Source organism: Indicator indicator, chromosome 9, assembly GCF_027791375.1.
Source record: "Indicator indicator isolate 239-I01 chromosome 9, UM_Iind_1.1, whole genome shotgun sequence".
NCBI classification, from domain to species: domain Eukaryota; kingdom Metazoa; phylum Chordata; class Aves; order Piciformes; family Indicatoridae; genus Indicator; species Indicator indicator.
Genome location: NC_072018.1, coordinates 4,484,832 through 4,497,250, shown reverse-complemented (window position 1 = coordinate 4,497,250; position 12,419 = coordinate 4,484,832). Strand labels below are relative to the sequence as shown.

The window sequence follows — 12,419 nt, the reverse complement described above, 5'->3', positions numbered from 1 at the left end:
TATAAAGTATCATTAAATGCATGTGGACCCAAACAAAGCTGTGAAGATTGCACAATGCTGTGAAGCTTCCACTACACACAGCTCTTGGCTATTGTTCTGCTTTAGTTCAGAGAATCACATTGAATTTAGAAAAGGCAAAGGAAGGAAAAAAAAGGTCACTTTTTATTACAGGTTTTGTAACAAATAGCAGCAATAATAATGAAAAGCTAGGTTTGTTTGAACTTGAGCAAAGGGCAGGAATGGGGAAGAGCAGCAGCTACAAAGATATTTCCAAGTACCTTCTGTGCTCTCTGCTGTTTCTCCAATGTTGTTTGACAATCTCTGACAAAGCAGCTACTTGTTCAAGCTGGAAGCATGTTTCCAGCCCTTTATGTTGGTGATGAATTATAATTACTCACTAAGTTGCTACAGGCATTCTTGCTAAAAAATTTGAAATAATTTTTACAGTACTTGGAGCTTTCAGGGCCTTTTAAACAAATGACCATTTGAATGAGTATGAGATCATTGTACCTCCCTGTCTGGGGATTAAGAGAAAAGAGGTAATCCAAATCAACCTTGAGGAGGAGGGGTGTCAGGGATGCCAGCCTGAGGAATGAATGTCACTTCTGTTGAACTGGAAGGCAGACTGAGAAATCCTACCTGAGGAGCAGGACACAGCTTCTCTACTTTATGGCATTCAAATTCTGCAAAAATGAATCATTCATGCTTAAAGTGACTGAGCAAGTACGAGTGTAGCATGCTGTGCTGGAAGAATTGCAGAAGCCATGAATTCTTCCCTACTTTGCGTCTGGTTAAGGTTTTTCCTGTGTCTGATAGAATGGTCTGGGTTGGAAGAGACCTGCAAAGGTCTAGTCCAATCTCCTCTGCAGTGAGCAGGGGCATCCTCAACCAGATCAGATTGCCCAGAGCTCTGTCAAGCCTCACCTTGAATATCTCCAGGCATGGGGCCCCAAGCCGCTCCCTGGGCAACCTGTTCCAGTGTTTCACGACCCTCTCAGTAAAGAACTTTTTCCCAATATCCAGTCTAAATCTGTTTTTCTCTAGTTTGAAGCCATTGCCCCTTGTGCTATCACTACAGCTCTTGCAAACAATCTCTCTCCATCCTTCTTGTAGCCCCCCTTCAGGTACTGGAAGGCTGCTATTAGGTCTCCCTGGAGCCTTCTCTTCTGCAGGCTGAACAACCCCAGCTCCCTCAGCCTGTCCTTGTAGCAGAGGTCCTCCAACCCCTTGATCATTTTTGTGGCACTCCTCTGGACCCACTCCATCAGGTCCATGTCCTTCCTGTATTGGATGCCATTGGCCTTCTGGGCTGCAAGTACACACTGCCTGCTCCTGTCCAGCTTGTTATCCATCAGCATCCCTAAGTGCTTTTCCATAGGGCTGCTTTCTACCACCTTATCCCTCAGTTTGTACTGGTAGTGAGGATTGTTCCATCCCAGGGGCAGAACCCTACACTTGGTCTCGTTGAACCTCATGAGGTTCACCTGTGCCACCTCTCCAGCGTGTCTAGGTCCCTCTGGATGACATCCTGTCCCACTGGCCTATTGACAACACCACTCAGATTGGTGTCATCTGCAAACATGCTGACATGGTCTTCTTTAGACTGCCTTCTCAACAATTTAAGGACTTCAGAATCATAGAATGATAGGGGTTGGAAGGTACTTCTGGAGATAACCCCTGCCAGAGCAGCGTCACCTAGAGCACAGGGCACCATCTAGGCAAGTTTTGAATGACTCCAAAGATGGACACTCCACCACTTCTGTGGACATCCTGATCCAGTGCTCTACCACCCTCAGTGTAAAAGAAGTTCCTCTTCATGTTTAGATGGAACTTGTTCGAGTTTGTATCCATTACCTCTTGTCACTGGGCACCACTGAAAAAACACTGGCCCCATCCTTCTCAGACCAGCCCTTTAAGTATTTATAAGCATTGATAAGTTCCCTCCCTCTGCTTTAAGACTCGAGTCCCTCCCTCCCCTCACGGTGAGTCGCTGGCAGCAGCGGCAGTGCTGAAAGAGGCACCAACAGAGCAGCAGGCGGCGCCTGGTGCAGGGCAGCCCTCCCTCGGTATCGATGCGCCGGCGCTCGGCATATCGATTGCTGCGGGAGCGGCTCTCCTGCCTGCGCTGCGTACCGGCCACCATTGTCGGCGAGAGCAGGTGAGGCGGGCGGCGGTGTGGGGTGAGGAGTGCGGTGGGATGAGGGTTGGCTCCTGGCTGCTCCTCCGGCGCTGCCCCTTGGGATCCCCCGGCTCGTTACACTTGGCACTCTCCCGCGCGGGGAGGGTAGAAGCAGGGTGGGCGTGCAGCCTGTGGGAGGGTGGGCAGCGCTCCGGGCCTGTCACGGCTCATCGCAAGTGGCGGGCTGCTTGGGCTGGGATATGCCTGCGCACGCTGCGGTACCGGTGGCTTGGGGTATTACCTGCGCTGGTGACTCCCCTACCTGGGAGCTCGGACCTCGCCTGGGACGCTGCTAATGGCTCCGCGTGTGATCTACCCTCAGGCAGGTCTGCAGCCGTCTCAGAGGATGGACATCAGGCCGAACCACACCATCTACATCAACAACATCAATGATAAGATTAAAAAAGAAGGTATCAGTGACTCGTCTTTGTCATAAAGGATACGGATGTTGCCACTTGGCGCTGGCTTCCACGCCTGGTCGTGTACTCTTGCGCAGCCCTTGGTCCTTTGGGGGTGCAGTGGCTTCAGTAGCTGCCGGGGTACTCTGAAGTGCCGCAAAGGTGGTGGTTGTGTTTCGAGCTCTCGCAACTGGCTGTTTGTAGTAAAGCAGCAGTTAAACTCCACAGATGTAGCAGTGTTTAAGTATTTTTGTGAGGCAAGGGCCATGTTTCTAAGGAAGCTTCTCATTTCCTCTCACCTGTGGTTCTGCATATACCTGCACAGGTTAGGTTTGTTTGTCAGCGAATAACTGGGAATGGGAGGTTTGGGGTTGAACTAGAACAAAACTAAGTCTCTTCACTAATTTTGCTTTTCAACCAAGTCTCTTCTCAGTGATGGCAATTTCTGAAGTTTTTGCAGTCTGCTTCTAGCAATGATAATGCTCTCAATGTTTATAATTACTGCCAAGAATTGTTTTGCTCATATTTCCTCCCATAGAAACCAAGGTCACCTCTAAATTTTGTGCCCCATGTTGGGCTGCAGTAAGAGGTTACATCTGAAGGAAGGAGCAGACAGGACAGGTGGCCCAAAACTGACCAGCAAGGTATTCCGTTGTATATATGTCATACCTCAGCTTTCTACTGAATATCACAAGGATTAAGCTCTCTTCTTTGCTTGCTAGCATCTGGGGAGGACTTGGGTTAACCCTTCTGCCTTTGATCCCTGAATCCAGTTCTGAAATCCTGAATCTGGTTCCCATCTGGACCTTCCACAGTCCCTGGTACATCATCGATGGTGACATGGTTGTTATTAGGATATTTCATTATTTTCTTAGGATTAGTATATTTTCTTTTTATTGTTCTTGCTTCCTTACAGCTGTTGTATTTCCTTTTCCTATCCATAAGTCTCTCCCTTATCCCCCTTCTTTGCCCCTTTGGGAAGGTAGATCATTTGTCATCTAGTGGTTGGCGTAGCCCTAACCCTTGACAAGGAGCGCTGAGAAGATGTGATGGATATTAACAGCCATGTTGGCATGTGTTTTGGTGGTCAGTAGTCCTGTCTTGCTGAAATGTGAGAACATCTGTGTGTTCCTCATTTGTTTTTAACACCATGCAAAAGCAGCAAGCATGGCATGAGCCAGCGTGCTTTGCATCGTCATGTTAGAGACAATGCTTTGCAGTTACTGCAGCTTTGTTTAGGAAGAGATGACTTTGTGCTGACAAAGTCTAGCTCCTCAGGGAGGGATAAAAAAAATTCTCATGCCTTTACCTGACTGTATATTCAGTGTCTGCACAGGACTGCTTAATACTCATGCTCATCTTGTAATCTGAAGTGATGATGATGGTCATTTATTTGTTGTTCTTTGTGATTTGGGTGGCTGGATCAAGCCAGCACTACTCAAACGTTTCTTCAGGGTGCTTCAGAGAGAGGGCTGAACGTGGGTACAGCTTTGCTGAGAAATTATTTATTCACTTGTCAAGATGCTTCTACTCAATAAATATAACCCTAAGCTTTGGTTCTAGCATGTTAAGTGCCCTGTAAACAAGTAAGTCTCTGTTTCGAAGTTTTGTGATTACAATTTTTAAATACAGAATTTCAGACTACCTGTAAAGGTTACAAATGTGATTTTTTTTTTTCTCTAGTACAGTTTTTGAAGTTGTTAAGGGAAATGTTTTTGTAATAAAAACTTCTTTAAAAATATAGCATGGTAGTTGGTCAGATGCAGCTTGAGGAAGTATCAGGGTGCTGGTATTACCAAGTCTCAACAGCGATATATGACACAGTGCTGCTATGTTGCTGAAATATTTCACACGTGAGATTTTTGAGTTAGAATGATTACAGAATACAGAGAATTTGCCTGCTTGATTTGATAGGATTAATGTTTCATTTGGTGTGTGGTTGAGTGATTTTGAGTAATGAAAATAAATCCGTTGCAGCTGTCAGGTACCATGGGATCGTACAAAAACACCCTCGGATCCAGGACATGAAGACACATTTCATGTGTATGAGAGAATTCCTTAATCAGTTACACACAAAATTTTCAAATTTCATCAACCTTTAAGCAGTTACTCTTTTGCTGTGTTCTTAGTTTAAGTCATGCCTATGTACTGTTGTGTATTACAATATTTATTTTCTCATCAGTCTTTAACAGCTGCCATCATATTTGAACGTATTGTAGGATGTGTGTGTGTTTATATACACATATGAAAAAATGTGTTTACATACCCTCATGTCATTGTTACTCTTAGAATGGTAGAATGGATGGTGGTACAGCTATTTCATGAGCTGAAGACTTGAGGTGTGAAACCAAGCTGCAAAACCCAGGCAAATAAACTTATTCTTATGCAGCAGTTTAGTCAAAACTTATGAAACAGGTCCCTGTGTGAGCTAAAGCTGTCAAATGATGTGGTCTCTAAGGGACAGCAAACTCTGCAGAAGTGGATAATTGCATGCATCCTGTTACAATCTTTTTTTTTTTTTCTTATGATGAACAGAACTGAAGAGGTCCCTGTATGCATTGTTCTCTCAGTTTGGTCATGTGGTTGACATTGTGGCTTTAAAGACGATGAAGATGAGAGGACAAGCTTTTGTGATATTTAAAGAGCTTGGATCATCTACCAATGCTTTGAGACAGCTACAAGGCTTCCCATTTTATGGAAAACCTATGGTAAGATACTTTGTTAGCATTTTAAAGGAAAGTCAAAAAAATACTGTGGTATGATACAGTGTTTTGGTACTTGTGCCTTGTGAACGTACTACCACTTATAAATGTAGAGTTATTTGGACATGTCCTGATGGACAGATGTACTTAAGGGAGCTTGAGGGATGACAGAGGGACTGGAGTTAAAACACACAATAGAGGCTGAACTTAGCGTTTACATCTTGTGAGTAGAGTTAGACTAGATATTAGAAATAAATTCTTTACAGTGAGGGTGGTGAGACACTGGAACAGGTTGCCCAGGGAGCTTGTGGATGCCTCCTCCCTGGAGGTGTTCAAGGCCAGGTTGGATGACGCCTTCAGCAACCTGGTCTAGTGGAAGGTTTCCCTGCCTGTGGCTGAGGGGCTTGGAGCTAAATGATCTTTAAGGGTCCCTTCCAACCCAAACTGTTCTATGAATCTGTGAATAAGTGATGACTTCCTGCTGGATTAAAGTTTTTAAGATTTTAAATACTTACATTTTAATCATGTCTTTTGTTGAAGTGATTACATTCTTTCAGTGCTGCTAGTGAAACAGGTCCTTTCAAGTTAATTTGTCTCAAGTAACTTTAGTTATTATTCATAATAAATAGCTGGAATATGATGTTTCCTTTCCAAGGTAATAGTGAGTAGGGTGAAGGTTTCTGTAGTTTTATTTCCCAGAAATCAACAAATGTGACCAGTGAGTAATTGTTTGGGTTTTAAGTGATAGCTGGTTCTGCTTGTGCATCACTGAACCAAATAACAGAATTCCAGTAGAACTTCACTGAAGCACACAGTCTGCTGGCTGATGGAATGTGACTTAATAATGTACTTGATAATATGCAGAATGGCACACCAATTGACCTGTTGCTGCATGGATAATTAGACATCCCCTTATTCTGCATTTGTGAGGCATAACAATAAATGCAAACGATGCACTTCAGTTATGGATGGGTGTCTTAATATTGCTTTTCGTTGGTGGCTTTGAGCAGAGACAGTTGTGTTACTGAGCCACCAAGCTTTTTTCATTAATGCTCTCAGATTTTCTAAGAAAACTATTAACAAGGAATTGTGCAGGCCCAGTTTTGTATTTTACCCTTAAAGGGTTTTATGCTCAGTAAAACTCAATAGGAAATGAAAAGATTAGGGTTTCATAAGCTTTCAGGTGTACTTGCCTCTGATTATTGCCTGCAGCATGCATATTCCATCTATGCACTAAGCAAAAACATTATAAAAAAAAAAAGCACACTTGAACTGCTAATGTAATTTTGTACTGAGGTAGTTTCTGATGGTAAAAGCATAGGACTGTGTGCATAAACAATGTTGCACATCTCATAGCTCAACCTGCTGACACCTCTGACTAGAGCATTGGGCAGCCTTTGTCAGAAAACGAGCACTGTTGTGCTGCTGATGCTTGATGCAATCTGTTTGGCTTCAGGCAGGTGTTTGCCTTTCGGATTAAGAAGTCTGTTTTGCCAAACTCAATTTTCCCTAGAGATCGGAAAAATCACTGTAAAATTTTAACCCCTTTTAAAATGGGGTGAAAAAACCCTCTCAGGCTTTTTAATAGCAGCTAATGCCAATTTTGTCAGATGTTCTTATATCATTTTGTACATTTGTTACCTTGACAGATGTTGAAAAGATACTGTTAGATGAATAGATTTCTAATTCCAATTACTTAAATGAGCCATTTCCATCTTTAGGTTTATTTTAGAGTATTGTAGTTATGTTCAGAATTAATTATAATGATTAGATGCTCTGTAAGCATACCTAGATTTTCTAACAGTATTTTTAATATGAGGTTCCTGGGGTGAGGGGTAAGTGTAAAGGCATAGTAGAACATAGCTAATGAAAGCAGTACAAAATGTTTGGTATTAAGTGCAAAATGTACTGGTGGTTTTTTTTTTTCCCTTTTCAAAAGCGTATCCAGTATGCAAAAACAGACTCTGATATCATCTCCAAAATGCGTGGTACCTTTGCTGATAAGGAAAAAAGGAAAGAAAAGAAGAAGGCCAAATCTATGGAGCTGTCAGCAAATGCAGCAAACAAAAAGGTTATCCAGGTAAGCTGCTTCCCTGTTTAAAAAAGATGAAACAAACAAACACAAAAGCTATTTTGATTTTATTTTATTTTGTTTTTAGGAATAAGTATTGTCTTCTGGTACTTAAGAATTCCCCAAATTGTGATATTTAGTGCTCTTGAGCGTTTACTACAAGTTTAAGGAGAGGAGGCTGAATGTATGGTCCTTTTTTTTTTTTTTTTGCCCCTCCTTTCCTGTTACCAGATGAAAATAAAGATGTAGGTCAGAGGTACAATAAACCCAAGTAGAAACTATCTCCATTTCTATGAAGGAAGAAAAGGAAGGGTGTGTGCTTATCCTTAATGCCAGCTTCAAGCCTTCAACCAGCTTTTTTTACTTCAGTGTTTTTAATGCACCATTTGCTCTGTAAGCACTGAAGAATGGTATGTGGGAACAAGATAATTGATTTAGTTAGATGAAAAGGAGTTGGCTTGGAACACATCTCCACTAAGGATTGGCCTGGCCTAAACATCATTTAGCAATTTGTTTGTTGAAGTATAGCAGAAAACATCCAAGCACAGAGTTAGAGTATTATGCTGTTGAGCTGCATGTCCTGCTAAGGCACAAATTATCGTTGGGGAGAGGTAAGAGTACTCAGAGAAAGCAGCGTTTTCTAGGCAGATGGGGGACAGGAAGGCAAGTTGATACAGCAGCCTCAGGACCAAAGTCGTTTGCCATCAGCAGTTGTTAGTGTTAAATGAAGATCTGCCAAGGTGGCCTGCCAAAAAGCTGAAGGAGGGAGTCTTGTGAAGATAAGATGGCCCTTTTTGGGCTAAAAACTGATGAAGCAAGGCTCAAATGGTGTAAACATCCAACTTCAAAGCAGATGTTGAGGACCTTTGCTTCATTAACTGCAATTTTAATATAGCATCAATTCTTTTCCTATGAGGTATGTCCTGTCTAGGCCTTAATTTTCAACATCCCTCTTCCTTTGGGGCTATTCAGCCTGGAGAAGAGAAGGCTCTGTGGGAGGGACTTTTTACAGAGGCTTGTAGTGATAGGATGAGAAGGAATGGATTTAAGCTGGCAGAGGTTACATTTAGACTGGATATTAGAAATAAATTCTTTGCAGCGAGGGTGGTGAGACATTAGAAGAGGTTGCCCAGGGAAGTTGCAGATGCCCCCTCCCTGGAGGTTTTCAAGGCCAGGATGAACAGGGCCTTAAGAACCTGGTCTAGTGGAAGGTGTCCCTGTGCATGGTGGAGGTAGATAACCTTTAAGGTTCCTTCCATCCCAAACCATTCTGTGATTCTAAGATTCAAGCCTAGTTCCTTCCTGTTTATTAAACTGTTTTGTAACGTGGACCTGGTGTTTTAACCTTGATTGCCTGGTTTTGGAGTTCAGCAAAATTCATGTGCTTTGTTTCACTTCAGGAAGTATGTCATAACAAAAGTTCTTGGATTGTAGGTTTAGGAAAATCTTAACATACATCTTGAGTTGTACAGAAAAGTGGTGATGTGTACTTATGTATTTCTAACAGAATACCTTTGTAAAGTTATTCTCTACTTATTTACTAGGGGGCAACGCAAAATGCAGCCAATGCCCCAGGGACAGCAGCACAGAATCAGCAGGTAATGCCTTTTTTTTTTTTCTCTTTTTCTTTGGTTTTTTTTTTCTTTTGTGAGTGGAAGTACCAATGTTTAAAATGAATAATAGTTGTTATGTATAGAAATTTGAATATATACTTTACAGCTTCCTCATTGTTTGGGGAAGCTGTCTGTTTCTAACAGACAAATCATGGTAAACAAGCAAAACCAACCAAACAAATCATGGTAAACTACTGTGTTTGGTTGACAGATATTTCTCACAGAAAACAGCATGATTTGTGATTAACAAATCCTACCTGATTCTTAAATTTGTTCTGTGCTTGGTATCAGTTGAAGGATTCTTAATTATATTTTTTATTGTTAGTAAGTTCCCTTTAGATTATTGTTGTAGTAGTAAAGCAGAAAGGAGACTGTACAGGGATCTGCTGGATAAAGTCCAATGGAGAGCCACAGGGATCGTTAGGGGACTGGTGCATCTCCCCTATGAAGAAAGGCTGAGAGACCTGAGGTTGTTTAATCTTGAGAAGACTGAGAGGGGATCTGATCAGTGTCAGAGTACAGCAGTATCAGCTATTGAGTTTAAATACAACATTTAAGACAATGTTACCCTGCTTTTTGTGGGAATGAGAGCCTTTCCAGCTCCATGCATCCTTGTGAAAGGACCAAGAGGCTGTGGCAACATGCGACATAAGATAGACCGAAGTCTGGCTAGGAGTGGTATGAGCAGCACTAAGAGTATGTGAGACTATGAGGAATATGAGGTTCCAATAATCATGCAGAGGAACATATTGCTATGCATAATCTTCTGAGCTTTGATCTTCTGTTGTTGCAGGTGCCTGATAACCCACCAAACTATATCCTTTTCCTTAATAACTTGCCTGAGGAAACAAACGAGATGATGCTGTCCATGTTATTCAATCAGTAAGTTTTGAATTCTTTTGTGACCTGTATGCTTTGCTTGGTTAGCAAGCTGCCTTTTTTAGACATAAGAGTTTCTTTTGCAAGTATCTCAGTTCTTTGTCTTACTGCCAGGATTACAGATGTCAGTTCTGATGACTTGCTGCAGAAAGCAAATCCAATTTGTTCATAGCTGGTTATTGATTGTGTAAGTTACCTACTGTCAATCTGCACCAGATATAAGCTGGTGGCTGTAATATTGAAGACCTGAAAACAGCAGGAGTCTGAAAACTAGGCTTAGTTGCTTCTGTATGTGCAAAGACTGCTTAAACTGCTTCCATGTAAAGATCAGGCTTCCCAGAGAGGCCGTGGAGTCTCCTTCTCTGGAGACTTTCAAGACCTGTCTGGATGCATTCCTGTGTGACCTGTATGAGGTTATATGGTTCCTGCTCTGGCAGGGGGGTTGGACTCCCATGATCTCCAGAAGTCCTTTCCAACCCCTGACATTCTGTGATCCTTCACTGAGGCAAGGTTCTGAGGACTGGCCCTGTAAAACCCTTCCTTTTAAATCTTTCATTAGTAGTAACCATTAGATGAATAGATGCTGATGATAAGGTCTGCTTGCTACTGAAGAGAGATGTGTTCAAACCGGGAAATACAACTTGACCCTTTCACCTTCTTTTAAAGGTTTCCTGGATTCAAAGAGGTGCGCTTGGTGCCTGGGCGCCACGACATTGCGTTTGTGGAGTTTGAAAATGAGAATCAAGCAGGAGCTGCTCGAGATGCCCTCCAGGGATTCAAGATCACTCCATCTCATGCCATGAAAATCACTTATGCAAAGAAATAAACGGATGCTCCTAGAAAGGACTTCTGTGGAGAACTGCTCTCATGATACGCTGATACTTGGATCAGCTGCCATCATGCTCTTCTCTCCAGAAAACTTACAGACTTGTGTACAATTGCCACAGTGGCCTGAACAGATGTAGAATTTTCACATGTCTACTGGAGAGTAAATTTTTGTGTTGGAATACTGATTTTTATAAAATGAGTTCAGTTTACGGTGTTTTCAAGCCATGTTTTTTCCTCAAATACCTCTTGTTCTTGATCTTAGGCTTGCAGGGCTTATTTAGTGTACTAGCTTAATTACTTTTAAGATGACACTCATTTTTAGTCTGGAGAAGAGAAGACTGAGAGGGGATTTAATAAATGTATGTAAATATATGAGGGCTGGGGTCAAGAAAGAAGGGACAGCCTCTTCTCACTTGTGCCCTGTGATAGGACAAGGGACAATGAATGTAAACTACAGCACAAGAAGTTCCACCTCAACATGAGGAAGAACTTCTTTACTGTAAGAGTCACAGAGCACTGGAATAGGCTCCCCAGAGAGGTTGTGGAGTTTCTTTTTCTGGGGGTTTCAAGACCTGTCTGGATGCATTCCTGTGTGACCTGTGCTAGATTCTATGCTCCTGCTCTGACAGAGGGATTGGACTGGAAGATCTCCAGAGATGCCTTCCAACCCCTAACATCCTGTGGTTTCGCAGAACTGAAAGCTGGAAAAATGGTTCTTTCCAGAGCAAAAGGGGTGAGCAGGAATGCTAAAGGTCAGCATAGTCAGAATAAATGCAAAACTGAGTTTTCAGATTCATTATCAAAGGGACAGCTGGTTTTCGGGAATAATAATTTTGTCACTCAAGAAAAACCATTTACCATTAGTGGAGTTTTTTCCCAGGTATGGGTAGAAATTAATTGCAGTTTAACAGCACTGTTGCTCAGCTTGGTTTTGTCTGTAGAATGGTGGCTAGAAGTAGAAGCAGGTCCACAAAAGAAATATGAACTTTAATGTATTGTCTTCACTTCCCGCTTTTTCCAGCCCAATTCCCAGTGTTTTTATTAAGTGCTTAGGAAGAACTTTCTGACCTGCAAGGCAGTGCAGGTGATGTGAGCCTACTGTATGGTGTTGGCTAGGAGGATTGCAGTCAGACCCTTTGAGATTCAGTGTTTGAGAGGAACCAGTTGCACACTGCTTATGTTTCACCATTTCTCACTTCTTGAATACTTTCTCTGGGGCCGCTAACTACCCTTTCAGATAAAGAAATAATGCAGGATTCCCTGTAGAAGTAGCATTTGCTCTATGACCATGGCTCAGTGCAGTCTTTTCCTGTGTTGGGTGGCTTGGCTGTAGCTGTAGAGCACCTGTTTCCTGTTTCTTCTGGTTTGCATTCTGAAACGATTGAAATCTGACTTAGAAGCCGTCACTGGATGAACAAGTACAGCACCTTCAGGGAGGCATGATTGCTTTACATAAAATCATACAATGATTGAAGTGGAAGAGACATTTTAAGGTCCAACCCCCTGCCATGGGCAAGGCATCTTCCACTAGATCAAGTTGTTCAAAGTCTTACCCAACCTAGTGTTGGTATACTTTGTGGTTCTGGTTCACTGTCAGGGTGACAAAACACTGGAACAGGCTGCCCAGAGAGGAGTGGAGTCTCCCCTGGTGACATTCAAAACCCACCTGGATGCATTCCTGTGTGTGACCTACTCTAAGTGATCCTGCTCTAGCAGGAGGGTTGGACTAGGTGATCTTTCAAGGTCCCT

At 42.5% G+C, this 12,419-nt stretch overlaps 1 protein-coding gene across 1 annotated transcript; it reads left to right on the top strand.

Annotated features, from left to right (window-relative positions):
• Positions 1–2,140: 2,140 nt before the first annotated feature.
• On the top strand, positions 2,141–10,841 carry SNRPB2 (small nuclear ribonucleoprotein polypeptide B2). The gene is made up of 7 exons (XM_054383602.1): positions 2,141–2,158; positions 2,502–2,589; positions 5,113–5,285; positions 7,219–7,359; positions 8,895–8,948; positions 9,757–9,845; positions 10,509–10,841. The coding sequence occupies exons 2-7, from the start codon at positions 2,526–2,528 to the stop codon at positions 10,666–10,668; spliced, it is 681 nt and encodes a 226-aa protein (XP_054239577.1). The 5' UTR covers positions 2,141–2,158; positions 2,502–2,525; the 3' UTR covers positions 10,669–10,841.
• Positions 10,842–12,419: the final 1,578 nt, after the last annotated feature.